We start from the raw sequence: 18,801 nt of genomic DNA on the forward strand, positions 1-18,801 counted from the left end.
TAGGTAAGCATTGGTTTGCTGCTGTTACTTTCATCCCATTTCCTTCAAGCTGGCTTGCCTTCTAATGACTTCTACAACAGTTCTACTCACTCTCACCTGCTTTCCAAATGGTTAATTTCCTGCACATCAGAGGGAGTCGGCCACAAAGACAGGAAAGAGTTTGAAAAACTGAAGGCTTTGATAGTTATGGGGCGCATTGTGCTATGGTAAGCACTCTGTGTGTGTGTGTGTGTGTGTGTGTGTGTGTGTGTGTGTGTGTGTGTGTGTGTGTGTGTGTGTGTGTGTGTGTGTGTGTGTGTGTGTGTGTGTGTGTGTGTGTGTGTGTGTGTGTGTGTGTGCCTGCCTGTGTAGGACAATATGGGCGCCATGTGGGGCTGAAGGTGTGAGTGAAAGCCTAACAGGCCTTCACATTTGTACATCATAAGATCAACTGCCACAGGCGCACACTGGAACTGCTTTGATGACTCTTCAGGCCGCTCCAGGTGTTCGGAATGACCATAAAAGACAGCGAACACGAGAGCGCTTGTTCACGCTATTAGAATACAACAATAATCTCCCTCTTTGTGTTTCATCCACGAGGCTGAATAGTAAGAAACACTTTTCTTTGCGCTGCAGATTCTTTGCGAAGACTTAGGCAACCATTCATTTGCTCAGCTGCTGCGATGATCGCAGCAGAGTGAAGATGGCAGGGAGGCTGTGATTTTTTATAAGGCTCTTCATATGGCTTGTGGCTTCTCTTGTTCTTTCTTTCATTCTGTCCATCTGTCACACTGTCGAACATGCCAGCATTGTTCAGTTCCGGATAATGCTAAAGGCCTGTCGCCCTCTGATGTGGGGATGCTCTGAGGAAGAATTCAACTCTCGTGTAAGGAGAGATTTGAAGTGGGGAATAAACATTAAGATTTCAGATTATTCTTGCGGATTATGAATGCAAAAAAAAAAAACCTTAAGGGATATCAGAAATGTACCCAAACATAGCCAACTTTGTGCTTTCTATATGCAGCTTAGGTTGTGTGTCTGCGTATTGTTTGTGCACGCAAATGCTTATTTGTGGCTGATATTTTGTTTCTCATTTCTTCTATGATTCTATCTTGTAATAGGAGCAATTAAGGGATGATAGAAGGAAAATATAACCCACCCAAAATGCAATCAGTTCCAGGCAGGATGGTTTAGGTTTGCTTCAGTGATTTTGATTTGCAGGTGGCTTTCCTTTAACTGACACTATCATCTTCAATTTCTTGACCTCTTCCCCAGTTCTGCACTCAGACCAGTTCTCTTTTTCTACTCGTGTCCCCACTTATCCTCTCTGAACCTCTGGGTCTTCTCTTCATCATCATTTAAAGGTTTGAAACAGCACTCTTAGGCAGTTTGTCATGACTACCTCAAAATAAAAACACATTGTTGAGCTTTAAAGGGCAACACATGTTGCAGTTTGACATGAATTATCATATCAAATTTTTTAATGTTTTAATAATTAGTGCAGTCATGATGAGGCATCATATATCAGTTTGCGAAATCTGCTAAGGCCACACCAATAATTGGCTCCATTGCAAAGCTTTGTTCTCCTCTTTTGTTACATAGTATTTTGGCGTATTAATCCTCAATGCAATTGGTGTTGCATGATAAGAGACTTGTGCTGTCTTGCCTGTTTCCCTTACACATTTTTAACATTTCGATTTTTAACATAATACTGAAGTGATCTGCACAGGTTCAGTTTGTGCAAATAAATCTCACCTCCATATATTAAGATCCCCATATGTGTAATCACAGTATAATGAATGTGCTTGCAGAAAGCAGAAGGGTTTTATTTAGTTTTTGTTTCGTGTTTTATTTTAAACATATTGGAAAAAGCAGAGAGATTTATTACATCATGTAGTTGGTCTGTGATTCCTGCCTGTCAGGGAAGAATTATTGAACAATTGATAGTTTTGTTAGTTGTTGCTTCCCAGTTTTGCATGTGAACTAATCAGAGTGAATTGGTTGAAACAGCAGCAAGAAAATGTGACCAAAATGACATCAGAAACTACTCATTTGTGTGTCAAAAACTGAAAAAGGCCATGTTTACAACATCTGTGGATTGCAACTTTTGCGTTACTTGTCAGTTTTTTTAAGAAACAGGATCATAGAATCACTGAGTTAGTCCAGCTGCATTCACCCAGTGCAAAGTCCATCCTCATCCTCAGAGGATGTCCTGCAATCGGCAGGACATCCTACAAGACTGTTGACCTCAGTAGACCTCCGTCCACTCACTGCACGTGTAGCCTGACTGTGGCTCTGTGGGTACAAGGGGGTGTGCCTGCTCTCCATTAAAGTGCATCAGAGAAAGTGTTAGCTTCTAAAAGAGCTCAAAGCGCAGGCTGTAATTTACAGTCTGTGTTTAGGATGTGTGCTTGGAGCTGAGGCATGGCATATGCTGCTGGACTCTTTGGCACAGTGTAATTTTTTTTCCCTGCCTAAATACTGAGGGCAGTAGCAGACCTCATCAAAGCTTCTCCACTGTTTAAAGCTTTTGCTGCCTGCTAAACTTACTCCCCAGAGCATTTCAAAGGTCATGTGTACTCACGAAAACTCCCTTGTAAACACAGACCTAACAATCCCTGCATATCCAGTCCAATCCGCTGCATAGAGATAAACATATTTAAATTTTTTAATCAGAGAATTTACATGAAGCAATCAAAAGGTTTGAGCTAATGGATATAATCTGCTCTCGCCAGTCCAGGTAAAGTGGAGAAAACCCACATAGAACCTGCTAAACGCTCCCTGTGAGACGAGAGTGCTAACCACTACACAAACAACTACATGACTTCATGGACAGTTTTTTTTGCAAGCGTGTCCTGGCCAAGATGGGCAGAAGCCTGTACGGCTGAGTGATAGTTAAACCACGCAAACAGAATTGTGACGAGCTAAATATGATTTACTGAGGATCTGTAAAACACCCAATGAGAGGAGCTCCACTATATTTCAGTCTTTGTGCAACCCATTACGTGAAGAAAAAGCAGGATTCATGAAATATATATTCCCCACTTCAGTGGAGGCATTGAGAGCTGATAGGAAAAAATAAATCCAGTGAATGTAGAATATAACCATGACTATATTGGGGGGGTTTGAGTGTGTATGCTCACAAACCAAGCAGCGCTGAAAGTATACCACCAATTAATCCTTAAGGTTTTAGGAGGAATATCCTGTAGTATGTCTCCTTTGTGCTTTACTTTCCGCATATAAGCAGATTCTGAGCATATTTACAGTTCGAGGAGGCAGGAGTCATTTAAAGCACATATCTGGGCGCAACACTGCACGACTACACATATTTAACACTAAATGGTAGAAGGCTGTTAAGCCTGGTGAGAGAGTTCACTCAGGACCGGCCTCCACATGGAAGGAAATATTTCATCAAGATTGTTGACATTCTCTTCATAAATCATGGGGAACAATAGCCCAGAGGACCCTGTCCAGAGGTGGGTTGCAGACCAGGAGCTACTTTGCTCTGAAATTTTCGTGGGCTTTTCTTCACAAAGAATGGGAATGCTGATTTTAGGAAACTGTGACCATTGTGAAGTGGAAGGAATGGAAAACTCTGTGGCATAAAAGAGTTTTCTTTTTGATAGCAACGCTAACCTTCACTTTCATTATGGAGCATTTGGCACACTGAAAAGATCAAATGATAAAAAAAAAAAAGTGACATATTTCACAAGGAAATTAAGAGACAGGAGACATCTAAAATGTATGCTGAAATGTATTCATTATTCATTTCATCAACCTACTTTATGTGAGTAAAACTTCACCTAGCCAGCAGTTTGATTCAACTTCAGTTCTTCTTAGACTCTGTGGGTGCTTGTTTTCACAAGAAATGATTATTATAAAGGAATAACTGGAGTTTGAAACCAACATTTTTATGACTGAAAGTGGTGTAAATGTAATAAAGACTAAATCAAGTCATAAAGTACAGATTGGACAACTACAGGTTGAAAAGCGTTGACAAACGCATTTGGTTTCAAAACCGCCATAATCCCTTCCTTTTCATAATATAAAACAACTAAACAGAACAACTGAAAACACCAGGCTTGTAAACACATAATCAATAAGGTCAACTTGGGGTTAAGTGCACTTATTTCACTGGTTTCCTAAATAGCACAATCAGAACTATGGAAGCTTTAACAACATCTGGTACCGGTAAGACAGTGGAGTCCACTGCCAGATCATTTGGGTCACATGAGTTCAGGGTTTTTTTCTACAATGGTAACACATGTAAAGTCTGAAGCTGACAAGTAGCCAACAGCTTGTCAGGCAGAATATTTCATGGTACATGGAGGAAAACCAAACAGATTTTTTAAATAATAATAAAGACATATAATAAAGAAAAAGGTTGATCCCTTGCGTCTTGTATTTAACTGTACTTCAAGATAAAGATCTCTTGGCTTCATCCAGTAGGGTAATTTTCATTTCATCAATGATCACAATTGAAGAAAAAAAAAAGGATTAAATTGTCCTGCTTGGACCATCTGGTATATTTGCTAACTACCTCCTAGTGTGACAGTAAGCATGTAACATCTGCTCTCCAGGAAACATCTTGGTCAGGTTTCCATGTTTTCAGGTGCATCATATAGAACACACTCGCAAACCTTTTTAGATTGCAGAGAGAGAAAAACGTATCGTCACTATAACACAACACTAACGGGCACACTGCTAAATGAGATCTACTGCGAAAAAGACTGGATGCAAATATGTTTTCGTGCAAGCTTTTACACGCTTGTGTGAGTGCGTCAGTCTCGGTTTGTTTGTATATTTATGGTCTGAGAAGGTCCTCTTGAAATGGTTGTTTCACCATACTTAGAGCTGGAAGACTGACACAGATTGGTATTCAACTGGCGGTTTCCTCTCAGTTAAAAGCCAGCTGTCATCCGTTTAGCTTGGCACAATAGGGACAAACTGACCATTATGTTATATATCCATCGAGCTGGAGCTCCGCGACAGCAAGAATGAAGTGACCGCTGTGGATGTATTGTACAGGAAGGAACAACCAACATTTTAATGAATTGTTATGGCTGCTACAAAAAGACGAATGGTGCTTTCTGGTTATTCTTAGCTTAACCAAAACAGGAACAGCGGACGTGGGCTTATCTGTGATCTTTAGGTCAAATTACTCATTTCCATGTTTGTATATTTATTTATTTTTTTATATATTTCACGTCTTTTTTCATTTCTGTGGATGCTTGAATCTTCTCTACGAAATCTCAACATCCGACCTGATCCCTTGTCACTTCTTGAAATAAGCACACACTGTTTAGACTTTACACTGATTATTACAGTCTTGTTTTTACTGTGTGAAGAAAGGGTCACTTCATGATTACATGTCCCGCAAGTAAAATAACGTTCCGGCGCATTTTTGATTAAACAATATGAAGAACTTAATTTTAGTTTGGAGTTTAGATTACTGCTGTGTTTTGTCAAGTTTATCAACAAAAACAATCTCAAATAAATGAAGAATTGAGATTTGTTGCTATTGTTTCCACATTTAAAAAAGCACATAATGCATTGTCAAATCTGTGCTTGACTTTCTAATTGTCACACTCCATAAAAATACAGATAGTGGGGGGAGGGGGGGAGTACAAATGAAGGGCAAGTTTGAACTGCTGCTGGACCGCCAGTGAAATCACCGACTGCACATGTCTGGTTGCCTGTCATGTGTAGTCATGTGTGCAGGCAGATGTGTGCTCTACACTCTAGAACTTTGTTCATGGTCATATGCGTGTGTGATGTGCCGATATCATTCGCACGGCGGATGTCGACTAGAGACAGGACAGATGTTTGGAGACACAAAACGGTCTGCAAAAACAGCTGGCAGCAGGGAACTGGGAAAAGAAGATGAGGCCAAAAAAAATCTGCCCTCAAGACATTGCCTATGTCTCGAGGCTTTCCTGAGCTTGCTAAGGAGTATAAATGCTTCGGCAAACACTCCTCCTGCTGTAATGCTGCACACACTCCAGGAGGTTTTTGTCCCAGTCATTCTCTACTGGAGATGACAGTCAAAGATAGGCTCAAGGACATCTCGGTAGTCTTTGTTCGCGGCTGCAAGTTTTCTCTCCAAAGAAGAAGCCACTCGAGAAGAAAGAGAGAGGAAAAGGGGGGATGCCCTTGCGGTTGCAGAGACAATATATTGTATATCCTAGTTATCCCCCGCATCTCATCCTCCAACATATACTTCCATCTACTACTGTACGAAATGTGACTGAGACTTCCTCTCTTATGTTTGGGTTCATGGCAGAGGCCCGATAGACAAAATACAGGCCATCTCAAATAACGGTCTTCATTAAAACCTGGTCCAGATGGATCATTTGACTTCAATGTTGAGCATCGAGGGATTTGCTAATTCAGCCAGATGAAAGCAAAACAGTAATATATTGAGGGTCAGTGACAGCAGCGCTTCGGTACAGCCAAACGTTTTGTGGCTTTTAAGATGGAGAGAACGAACAGAGAAAAGCTCCTTAAAGGTTCCAATAATTTGCATGGGTGTCTTATGATGTTAGTCTTTGGATAATACCTTTTTGTCATTTGTTTCCTCCTAAATTAAAATAATCAAAACAATGTAAAAAAAATTTCACAACAGGTATTGACAATATAGCCAGAACTTGATTTGATTTATTCATCTCTGCCAGTTCATAATCACATCAGTGAGTCACATATCACATTATGTGACACATTTCCTCACGGCCATAACCACAGCTGGTTTAATTTATTTTGTGCAAGACCCACACAAACCATCAAATACACTGCCTCAATTCAAACTGTTCTCAAGCAATCTTGAATATCTTTTTTTAATTTAGTACTCTTCCAAGACTTAACAAAGTTAATTTAGCTTTGATAAAATTGCATTTTTATTATGTTTTCTATTTGATTTGTTTGTATTTCTTCTGTAAAGCTGAAATATGAATGTAAATATTCTGTAAATATTGTAATTTAAGATATTGGCAACAAATATTTACATTAGAAAATTATAACTATATGATATGTTTTTTAAAGTTATTGTAGTATACTTACATTGTGAATATTGCATGTGTTTGGATGCCTTCCACAAAGTATCTGCTTGGGTTTTCTGCTGGTGTTATTAGGATGGATGGATGGCAACATTGAAACAGTTCACTTGAGTATAGGTTTTACCTACCCCCATCTTTACAAATTAAATATCTAATTCTACTTGAGCTGAACTGAATAAAAATTGTAGTTTAATCAACAAAAACAAGAACTACAAAACCCTTTTTTTTTCAATGAAGCAAACAAACATTATAATGATATATGTACTATTTTATATGTACTATTTATACTGATTTTAACCTTTTTAGTGCTAATTTAACGCCTGAGGCTATAATAATTATAGTGCAGTGGAAACAATGCTAATAACTATCAAGCAAATTGTTGATGTAGTCAACTGTAGGCTGTAAAAACAACAAATACACAAAGTACAGCAGCACAGACTGGGTTGGAGGAAATCTGATGAATACAGATGTGAGCTCCACAGAGAAATGGCGAACCATTTACCAGTTAGTCTAAATAGAAGGTTTAGTGGCTCTGTGGTTTCTGAAGAGTTAGAAAGAAAATTGAGAGAGCTTATGATTTGACGAGACGCCTCCTTCAGTCAGACTCTGTCCTCATGCCTGGATGTTTTTATGAGCACGTCTCAACCAAATGCAATTAGTGTGAGCCCACTTAAGATACATGTTGCTGTTAATACACCCAAAGCGACAATAAAACCCTCACAAGGAAAACTGGATCCAGAAAAGAGAGATTAGCTGCATACAGCGACTAAGGCCAACGTGATGATGTCTCCAAACAACAATGACTCAGTTAATTGTGACATGAACGCAGTAATCCCTCAAAGTAGACATGGTGAATGTGCCCCGTGTATCACACTCTTCCTCCTACCATTTTTCTTTGATTATCAAGTCCTGACATCTCTCCTCTAACCCAGGCAGCAGGCTGATTAATCTGACGCACTGAAGCAGAACCAGGCAGCGTATTGATTGTCACAGTGACCTTTCTTCTGCCACTGTTCCAGAGATGTGGGGGGTTGCCGTTCTTTAAGGCTCAAGCTCGGCAGCGGGCAACAGGGCCAAAGACAGGAAGACAGTGCTCTGCACGAATGACATTCATGGCTTTCAAACACTAAATTGTAATCATTGTGGTCTCAGCGGGCTGCAGCACCGCTGTGCAGCAATCTTTATCTTGGTCTTCCTTCTAACGTGGGACTGGGATAAAAAAGCAGTATAACCCACAATGATCAATGAAGCATGTCTCATGCTTTAAAAATAGGTGTGCTGCATCATTCACTATAGTACCATAGAATTATCTATAATCAAATCCACATTTTCCATTCATCATCAAACCCTTCATTAACAGTCAAGATTTATGCAATGAAAGGGAGCATTATAAAAGGAAAACTGAAGAATAGTGGTGATTCAAAGTAAACATGCGAATACTCATGTCAAAGTCATAGGTGGTAACATGCTTGCAGTGGCCTAAAATTGCTCTGCATGTTTATGTCAAATGTAAAGATGGTGGTGGCCCAATGAATAGACAAACAGACTTACATGTATTTATAGTTAAAAGAGAATAAGATGTGGCTAAATGCAGAAGATTAATAAGTAATAAATTGTATTTGTTTCATGCCCGCAAAAATGAACAAAAACTGACATTTTAAGGTGAAAATAAAACGTTTGATACATCAACCCAACTTGAGTGTAAACCAGAGCATGATGAAGGTAGCATATGGTCGAGGCTGTCTTGTGTGTGTGTGTGTGTGTGTGTGTGTGTGTGTGTGTGTGTGTGTGTGTGTGTGTGTGTGTGTGTGTGTGTGTGTGTGTGTGTGTGTGTGTGTGTGTGTGTGTGTGTGTGTGTGTGTGTGTGTGTTTGTGTGTGTGTGTGTGTGTGTGTGTAGGGGTGCCTCGCAGCACATGTGAGTAGGGTGGATCTGGCTCTAAGCCCAACACCAGAGTGTGAAACATGGTTCATATAAGACAACTGGGAGATGGTAGAGGAAGGCGAGATGAAGGGTCTGTGGTTGGGGCGTGTGCCAATAATTACAGTTGAAGATCTATTATTAAAAGTTGGAAAATGCTCGTCAATTCTCTTAAGTGAAGGGGCACAGAGAAAATAAGAAGGATGTTAGGAGATTAAGTAATAGGACCAGTAGTGCCATACAGGAAAGAGACATTATTGGCAGTTTAGAAGGGGGAAAGACTTCTGTGGCAAGGATTGGCAACCACATGAAGCCATGGAGTCCAGATGGGGAACTAAAAGTAGGCAGATTTATCTCAGTGGTACGCATTGATAAATCAGAAAGGATAAACATGCTATTGAGGTGAAGGGAAAGATTTAAAGGCATAATGATGCAGAGATTGTTCTAGATATGACTGATTATATAACCCTTCATGTAGAAATCACAGCAGGGAATTGCAATAGTCATAAAGTATTGACAGACAGAACTCAGACCCCAATGCTAACACAGAATAGTATGACGGAGGTTGATCTAAGAAAACAGGGAACAAAAATCATCACCGGCTCACACCACAAGTTCTGCCAGCAGGAGAAACAAAATCAGAAGCAGTGTGACCTTTGAAGAAGGAAAAACTTGGTGGCAGAGAATCGAAACGATGAATGACCTCCGGCTGGTGGTTTCGATGACAATAGTGGAAAAGATGTGCTGGCTCAATTTTCCACTGCTATTCTGGTAACGGTATGTCCACAATCAAACAATGAACCTCCATCAAAAGTACACCCACAGCATATAAATATTGTGTCTGTCTGCGATTGCAGGTTTCTTTGATGCATACACTGCAAAGACCAGTGCTGGTCTCGAGTTGTTGCTGTGAACTGCGTGTTTATTGTGAATGCTTATTAAGGCCATGTAGAGGCATGAATATGAAATTCAGAACAGGTCTGGGAAAAGTTTAATGTTATAACCGACCTCTGCTTTACCTCAGAAGCTGTCGCGGAGCCTTCCATGCAAGTGGTCAAAAGAACCGAGTCAAGCAGTTTACTAAAGACAGTATTAGGTAGTTTCCATAGAACTTTGTGTGCTTGGTGATGAATTGCTTTAAACTCTACAGATTTTTCAAGAGTAAATAAACCTATTTGCATTACAGAGGTACCCATGATTCCTTGAGGATGAATGTTTTCATTGAATCCTGGTGTCATTAAATTATTCTCAGATGATTGAATCACTTAAGACTGAGGGCTCCGTTTCCCCCGCTGAGCTTCAGTCACACAAACCACCTCAAATGTTTTTTTTTCACATTATAGTGAATTATCTTCTCCCAGGGAGCAGAAGGTTAAGATAAAGAGAGGGCTGTTACCAACTTTCTGGATCAACATCAGAGATGGGGCTGTTTTTGGTGATATGATGTGGTGTGGTACACATGGCGACTAATTTGGACACCAGAAACCAAAGAAAGACCCTCGGTCCCCTCCCTCCCCAGCTCAACCCTACCCTGTCAAAACTTCCCTTTAATCTTCAGGGACCCCATGCTCACCAGACACACACAAACTGCCACGGCCACCACCGCCGACGTCTCCCGGGGAGCTCCTCCCCCTTGGAAAACCACGCAAACTATCATCACTGCTCACCACACAATCAGACCGTGCCAAGCAAACCCTTGCCTTCGATAATCCGGCCCCAGTAACCTCCGGCATTGAACCAAGTTCAAACTCGGCGTCAACATTGCCTTACAATCAAGCTGCAGACACGGATCTCAAGACTACAGGATGGAAATAAAATAACTGCACATTATGACGGGACGTCATGTGGGTTTCCACAAATATAGCCAATCCAAACTGACGTGTCATGAGTAGCCAGAACACTTTTTTTTTTTTAAAGAGTGCAGGGAGGAAATTGCACACACTTTCACTGTTGTGATTCAGCTCTTTATTTTTTTAATTCTGTGAATGAATAAACAGGTCATGGACATGTGGGTTTCATGCCAGTTTGTGTTTCAGCATCCAGAACAGCTAAAACACTCCAATATCATACAAGTCAATTTAAGGACTGAGCTGATGAACTACAGTATGCCTTGTGATGCATCATGTGTGAGCTTAATCTGCTTTGATGGGGCATATTTTGGACAGATTCACGTGAAATTGCCTATTTGCCACTTTATTTGTTTCCACACTAAGGTGCTGGTTCCAGTAGCGAAGCAGCACCACAATCTGATGGAGATTCTGCCAAGACAGTCTAACCCTATTTATCATAAGACACACATCATTTGCGTGCTAAAAAATTTCCATAAAACTATCTTCACTTGAAGAAAGGTTATATGTAAATTTTCAAACGTTTTTTTGTACTCAAACTAGCACACAGGGAGGACCGCTGAATACAAAGGACAAAGAGAAAAGGTGGGGAAACCCATCAGAGGAGCGATAACTCAAACAATTGTAATGGTGGATAGAATAAAATGACAATGGAGGGGGCAGGAATGTTGAAATTGGCTATTAATACCAAAGAAATCAGACATCAACAATTTTATTAATATAATTTTCCCTTTATTACACAAGAAGGTGCCATGACATTATGTGGAGAAAGCTCTTCACTTGTTGCCTGATTATTAATCCATGACTGAACTGCCAAAACAAATGTGTTATTTCAATGTCTTCAGTAGTTCGTTGATAATCAGATAAATTATACAGAATATCATGACAATCCAGAGTCAAGCTTGTTCAGATATCTTGAAAAATATCGATACACCAGTAACGACTTAAAGATGGAAAAAGAAATGTTCACTTATAAGACTCCGAAGTGAATGGCTATCCCTGTACCGCGAGGTTGCAGGTGATCCTGGAGTCAGGGTGACACCTAGTGGTCAATGTATGAAAAACCCCATGTCCGTACACGTGATGGTGCTTAATTACAGAAACCTTACACATCTTCACTTTCACACTAAAACTTGAGAATGTGCACACAGATCAGTTTCAAACGGTTCAGCTCCCGTCAGGTGGAGTAAATGTGGTCCCTGGAATATTACTGAATAAAAGTGTAGGAGAATGACTTTGTGTGTGTGTGTGTGTGTGTGTGTGTGTTTGTGGAAATAGGGAAACGTGTAATAGAAAATAGAAGCTCAATGCAGTGAAGGTCTCCCAGCACTAAATATTTTTGAGGAATTGAAAACTACTTTTTAGCAATTTTTTTTCTTAGGCTTTACTCACAAAAGCAGAGAGTCTACCTAGTTTTACAGCATTCAGATCCCCCTGGAAGAAATCAAATAAGCTGTACATTTATGTTGGGTACTTTATTTAGTAAATAATGGCACACTGCATGTTTAGCTCATTGCATAAAATGCAATAGTGATTCAACTTTCAATCAGCACACAGAATGTATTACACTCAATCCCTTTACCATATGAAATATGTTTGTAATCACAATCTGACCATTGAGGTATAAATAATGTCAGAGAATATTCACATATCCTTGACAGAAACCTGAATTCACTCAAAATCCCTTCTTACAAGGTGCAATTTATGCAAAAGGTTGACTTTGTCAAACTTGATTTTTTTCTTTTTTAAACACAACAGAACTTTTCTCTACTAACCTGGCAGAATGGATTTTTTTCCCCACAAGTATAAAACATTGAGATAAATAGAAGAACAAGCAAACAGGGTTTTGTGAAATGCAGTCACTAAAAAGAGACCCTGTCAGTTTGCTGAACACTTATAAACCCGTAAGTAACACAGCAGTTTGCAATTCGGAAGTCCAAATGCGAATTTAGTATGGCTCAAAGACCAAAAGCTATGCTTCAGGAGCACTGCATCCTAAGAGGGAATGTGACCTGCCACCTACTTGAAAGCTTTATACTTTAAAGTTTGTGTGATTTTAGCTGGTAAAAACACCACTACAATCATTAAAACATACCGAAGATGCCCCAAAACTTTGGCTCTGTCCAGACAGGCACTGTCTTTGAACAGGTGAATAAAGTGCTGGTGAGGCAATGGAGACAAACGTGGCTCAGCTGAGAAGAGGTCTGTGTTCGTCGTCTTCTTCAGGATTCTCCTCCTCTGGGTTTTGTTGCTCCTCGGAAACATCCACTCCTATGACACCCAAAACCCTAAAGGAGGTTTCAAATAATTCTTTTCAGAGTTGCACATATTTATGTTACAATAGGACAAAACCATAACGAGCGTATACTGTTTATATAGGATGTGTTACTTTTGCAGCCTGCCTTAAGCATATTTGTATGGACTGCTGAGTCAGTCACTGTGTGATCATACGACTCACCACTTTGTGAGCAAAGAAGCAGTGGCATGTGACTTAATAGACTCACTTAGTAATTCATGCAACGCAACACTACCCAGGCTGAGTAAGCAGCGCTCCTCTGGCAAATCATCATCATAAAAAAAGGTATGAGAACACAATGAGGACAATTTCTCGACTATGCGCATGTCAGAGGCATAACTATATTGAGAGTGAAATTGAGTCAGGAAGTTGGGTAAGAAATGAGGAACCGAATCTTTTTGTCCGAGCACGCAAATCAAGCAAAACATTTCAAAGTAAAACGGATGAGTTTCTAAAAACAACCCGCCACAGAAAGCAGTTAAATACCAGATTACAAGACGAAGTTGTTGCAATCGTGGTAAACACTAACTAAAGGGAGCAGCGGGCTGTTCAACCGAATTCTACCAGACCTTGTTCTGCTTTGCAACATGCCATGATTTCACGAAGACAAAAACTCGCGATAGACTAGAATAAATGAAAGACTTAGGATGTTTAATAGGAAAATGGCTTGAATAAGTGTGACTGCAAAATCTATTTCAAGTGAGCTTTTCCATTTCATCCTGAAATACTGTTCCAAACAAATTAACGTCTTACCCGAGAAGAGCCAATGGGATGAGACAGAGTCCAGCGGCCAGCAGAAAGGAAAAACCAGGGCACCATGCTACCGTGTAAGCATATACATAGTTGAAGAGTGCAGACGAGATATTATTAGTTAAACTCTGCATAAAGGAAACGCAGGCAAACAGGGCCCCTGCAAAAAAAAGAGAAAAACACTTTAAAACACTGAGCGACAGTAGTTTTGAACTTGCTCACCGCTTTTAGAACAAAACGTGCTTCGTTCTCAGGTGATGCTTGAAGTTGCTTTCATAGGCAGCTTTTCAATGGACTCTGACTCTACAAACAGAAACCGTCCATGGTTCACGGGACACTCACCCTGCTGAGAACTTGAGATGATCTTTGACATCATGGAACGCAGAATAGGAAAAGGCATGACTGACAGGAGAAGTGGTACTCTCACTGTGGTGAAAAAGAAAAGATTTACAACATTAAACATAATAACACAGAACCAATTAAACAAATCTTTGCAAACATGATAAATCCAATGGTTTTAAGAGTCCCATTTAGATGCAATAAAATGATCAACACAGTCATAATGTATCATAATCGCAGTTTGTTGACTTTAGAGTCTCGAATCCAATAATCTAATAAAGCACCAGGAAGCACAATGAAGCCGTTATAAAATAAAAGTCTGTCAATCAGTAGCCATTGTTAAAGACTACTAGAGATTTCTCTGAAATTCTTCATTTAAACAACAACTCGTCTTGGAATGATACTCATTTCCACATTGAACACATTACTGTAACTGTGCCAGGCTCATGATGAATAAAGGGTTTGCCTTCATTGATCTATTGGAAAGCCCATCCTTGTGCAAAGATTACAAATGCATTCATGTCTGATACAAGACGAGTGTTGGATGCTTTTTACAATACAAATTATTGCTATTACCTGCATTGGTTTTCTTACCTAAAAACATCATCAAAGTGGTTTTGGCAAATGCTGACATGAGCATTCCTGCCATGATGGACAGGATTCCGAACAGGACAATGACCAGCTGTGATACGCCGCAGTGTGTAAACACTCTCACGCCAACGTAACTGGCCAGGAAGACCGTGGTGGACAGTGCTACACCATAGCCGATTAAAATCTCAGACCAGCAAAGTGGCTCCTTGAGCTCATACAGTGTCACCATGGACAGTCCTCCCACATTGGCAAAAGAGAGGGTGGTAAAGATTAAAAGCAGGAGTGAGAAAACTGTTTTAGTCTTACAACTGGCCCCTGAAAGCATGAAGTAGAATCCACAGACAGTCTGCTTTATGGCCGACTGCTGGGAAGAGCCATCTAAAACTCTGCTATCCCTCGGCCTCGTCTCTTCGAGAAAAAAAACGACATAAAGTATGTCCAAAACCAAAAACAGTGTAGAAGTAAAGAAAGGATAGTTAAAACCGGTGGCTGCCAGGAAATAGCCAGTTGATATTGCAGCTGCCCCAGAGAATAGGCCGATAATCATCTCTACTCCGGTCATGCGCAACGTCCTTTCACGATCAGTGTCACTCAAATCCGCTACGTAGGCAAAAATGCCCCCCAAAAAGGTGCCAAACCCTCCAAACGGTGAACTGAGAAGGGATGCGCCGATGAGAATGTAAACGTTGAGCTCAAAGTAAGACACCACCAGGTATGTCCCAATGTAAATCAACGTTCCAAATAAAGGCGGGAGGATAGCCATCTTGCGTCCTCCTCGGTCACTATAAGTCACCAATAAGATGGTGGCAATCAAGGATGGGATTAGGGAAAGAAGCTCTGAGTAGAGGGAGAAGTAAGACGCTTGCCTCTGGACCTCCTGGGAAAGTACAGAGAAGAGAGACAGAGAGAGCGAGAGAGAGATTGATTAGACCAAACATTAAATAACAGACATGGGACTATGTGGCTTGAACACACAGACAGCAAAACAGTTTATAAGACGCGCTTTTAAATAACCTACAGTATATTAGCTTTTTATTGTGCAACAGGTGCAGTGGGGGCAAACAATTCCGTCTGCATGATTGCCTTCACTTCTTTCCCCAATGTTTATTAATAAAACACGAGTCTCGCTGAAGATTGCATTTTGATATATTGCAGTGCATCATAAAGATTAAGTGTGTTTTTAGAGAAAAAGTACAGAAGAATCTGAAAATTAGAATGTAGTGGGAAATATTTTTTCACCTATTATTAAAATTTGTTATTAAAACTTTTATATTTATGTTGGAAGTGAAACTTTCAAGTCTCTTTTATTCATAACTGGCAAATGGGAGTCATGCAAATCAAACACAATCTCAATAGAATTCTTCTAACTAGAATGCAACTTTTTTCTCTCTCTCTTTTTTTTTTTTAGTGGAGATGCTTAAAACTTCAGGTGCAGTGTAGAAATAATGAACACATTCTCAATGGTATTCATCTAGATTCACCTGTCATGTGTCAAATTGCATTTGCCATCACAGAAAATGCTGCAAAATGTCAATTGGTTAGATTATGCTTTATTCATCTAACATAAGGGGGCTCAGTTATCACAGCAGCTCCACGTTGCACAGAAATGTGAATACGAACTAAAGACTAATATGACAAATATCTCACCACACTGTTTAATAGCTCATTCCACTAAGATTAAAAGAGTGTTTTTAAGAGTTGGAAGAATGCACCATGAGGAAAACTAAAAGAATAAAAACTGCCAGATACTGAGTTTCCTTTTATTGACATACCCCCAAAAATGTAATCAGTATCATGTGAGATAAAATACACAAAAGAAAATAGGTGTCACAATGTCAATATACCAGTTATTCCAGTTGTATTGGACAAGAGACCATAGCAGATGACTTGTGTATCTCAGTTTTCCTTTTAATTTACCATTAGAAAGAAACAAAGACGTGAGAAAAAAAAGTTGCTCTTTATTGAGATAGGTCTGACTTATCCAATGTCATTTTCATAGCGTAACACCAGTGTTTGGTCCTATGGCTTCAGTGCATCCAACTGATGCATGTGTCTTATAATAGTTTTTCAAACATTCACAAAATAAGTCCATGCACAATGGATTGTTGGACAACTTAACTGAGACGGGTGCAATGAGATACATTGAAATTTGTCAGCGTTACAACACTTTAAGGGATTAAACTGTGTAACTGGCATTTATTACACTTTTTTTTAACCAACTTCAAAATCTTGAAGTATCCTCCAACATCTCAGGATAATAGTTTTCACTTCACACAAATCTTTCGTGCTGTTGAAAGAGAGATGCTTATAAAAGAGGAAAATGACAATAAAAAAAATAAATACACTGTACAACAAATTGCATGAATTTTCAAATGCAAAGAGTGACCAAACTGTGAAGTGTTGGTTTGAGTTTCCATTTACGTTTATTTGTAAATATCATAGAAATTAACTTGTGACAGGAACACCTCGTTTCAACAATATTGACAATACCTCAAAGTCTTTTGAATGGTTGCTGCTGCCATTTGATGCACAGCTGGATGAGTTTTCAGTGATGGGATAGGAGGTGTTGGTCAGCTGCTCCCAGAGCCTCCGGTAGACGTACTGCTGTGCAACCGGGAAAAACAGAAAACAACTAAAAGCGTAAAGGGCCACCACGGGCTCCAAGAGAAAACAGCCCTTCATCTTGTGCGTTGTAAAAAGTGCTGGAAGAGATATGGAGAAAGCAACGTGATCAGCATTTAAAACAAACATGGTCCAAACTTAGGATATCAGTTTTAACACATGACAACAAAACTCTGAGCGACTTGTCGTTCAGTAGAATGATCACTATATATGAGACTGTTTAAAAACTGATTACTTAGACATACGAGTGTAAAAACACAGCTTTCCTCCGTTTTAATGTTTTACCTTTCAATACATAACTAGTAACAATAATACGTGGAGGTCGAGTTTGTAAATAGCAACCACACGATTTCTTTTGTTGTAATCACACATTAGGGAATAACCCGAGACACTGCAACACTGAGAAAACATTAAACACTGCAACTCTACTTTCACCATAAATTACAATGCGAGCAAACCAACCTGTTTGGGTATTTTCTCAGATAAAATGCTCACCCGTCAAGCAAATGCTGTGTTGTTTAGGAGCAACAACACACGTCGGACTGCATGTTTATACATAAGTTGACGCCCCGCCCCTCGCGACACACCATTGGTTGGCAGTCGTTCACGGCGTTTTTAATTGATTGAAGTGGCTGTCAATCACTAGTATAAGCGGAACATTTTGTGACCTCCACCTAAGAAAACCGATAAAATTGATAACACGTGTTTAAAGTAATCCCGACTAACGACAACTATATTAAGCTTCACACGTGTTTGATTTAGAAAACTGAAAATAATTCGGCGTATACATGACAAGGAAAAATAGCAGGTCAAGGTCTTACCGGTATTTATATCGTGAAAATTGGCGAACTAATACAATGTAGGGCTTTACTTTCTTAATTGTCACATAGAGGACATTGTTCCTTGTTAATTAAACCTTTGACGGTGTTATCCTTATGACGAAAACCAGGTTTATAGACGTTAAAGCGTATACGCGGTTATTATGAAACACAAGTAACCCGCCTTTTGATTAATATGATTGGACACCAGTCTTCCGCAGTCGATTTGATTGGTTGGCTGCATCTGTCAATCATGCATGAACGTGGACGAGAACATTTTCTCACCGATGTGTGTATGTTTTTTGGTTTTTTTTTAAATCGTGATTTTCTTTATGCATTCAGGGCAATGTCCTATGGAGTTATTTAGCAAAATAATATCCAGTTACTCGAAAACCATAAATCTCAAGGTTTAATACGTGGTATGTCAACGCCAGGGAGGCGTGCGTTAAATCGGAATGTACCATTTCGCTAAGACACCGGGAAGGATTTTGTTGTGACAGCGGAGTTACAACCCGGCGGGGGAGACGGTAAGATGAGGTTTTATTATCCTCCCTTCTCTGTGATTCAAATAAAACCGACAGTCGAAAC

The 18,801-nt window shown here is 39.8% G+C and overlaps 1 protein-coding gene across 1 annotated transcript; it reads right to left on the bottom strand.

The window, feature by feature from the left end:
• Positions 1-11,533: 11,533 nt before the first annotated feature.
• Positions 11,534-17,915, bottom strand: LOC308138973 (lysosomal proton-coupled steroid conjugate and bile acid symporter SLC46A3). The gene is made up of 6 exons (XM_080508265.1): positions 17,858-17,915; positions 17,264-17,475; positions 14,777-15,650; positions 14,186-14,269; positions 13,847-14,003; positions 11,534-13,085 (listed from the first exon to the last, which is right to left on the bottom strand). Exons 2-6 carry the CDS (start codon positions 17,453-17,455, stop codon positions 12,986-12,988), a joined length of 1,407 nt encoding a protein of 468 aa, XP_080364391.1. The 5' UTR covers positions 17,456-17,475; positions 17,858-17,915; the 3' UTR covers positions 11,534-12,985.
• Positions 17,916-18,801: the final 886 nt, after the last annotated feature.

Source organism: Blennius ocellaris (assembly GCF_963422515.1).
Source record: "Blennius ocellaris genome assembly, chromosome: 14".
Taxonomy (NCBI): domain Eukaryota; kingdom Metazoa; phylum Chordata; class Actinopteri; order Blenniiformes; family Blenniidae; genus Blennius; species Blennius ocellaris.

What these genes read in the sequence shown, in the direction of transcription:
- LOC308138973 (XM_080508265.1), bottom strand. Translation starts at nt 17,455, where the DNA reads ATGAAGGGCTGTTTTCTCTTGGAGCCCGTGGTGGCCCTTTACGCTTTT. An exon ending in CACTTTGATGATGTTTTTAG is followed by an intron (nt 14,270 to 14,776) that starts GTAAGAAAACCA and finishes TTTTCACCACAG; the next exon opens with TGAGAGTACCACTTCTCCTG. An exon ending in CATCTCAAGTTCTCAGCAGG is followed by an intron (nt 14,004 to 14,185) that starts GTGAGTGTCCCG and finishes TTTTTTTTGCAG; the next exon opens with GGGCCCTGTTTGCCTGCGTT.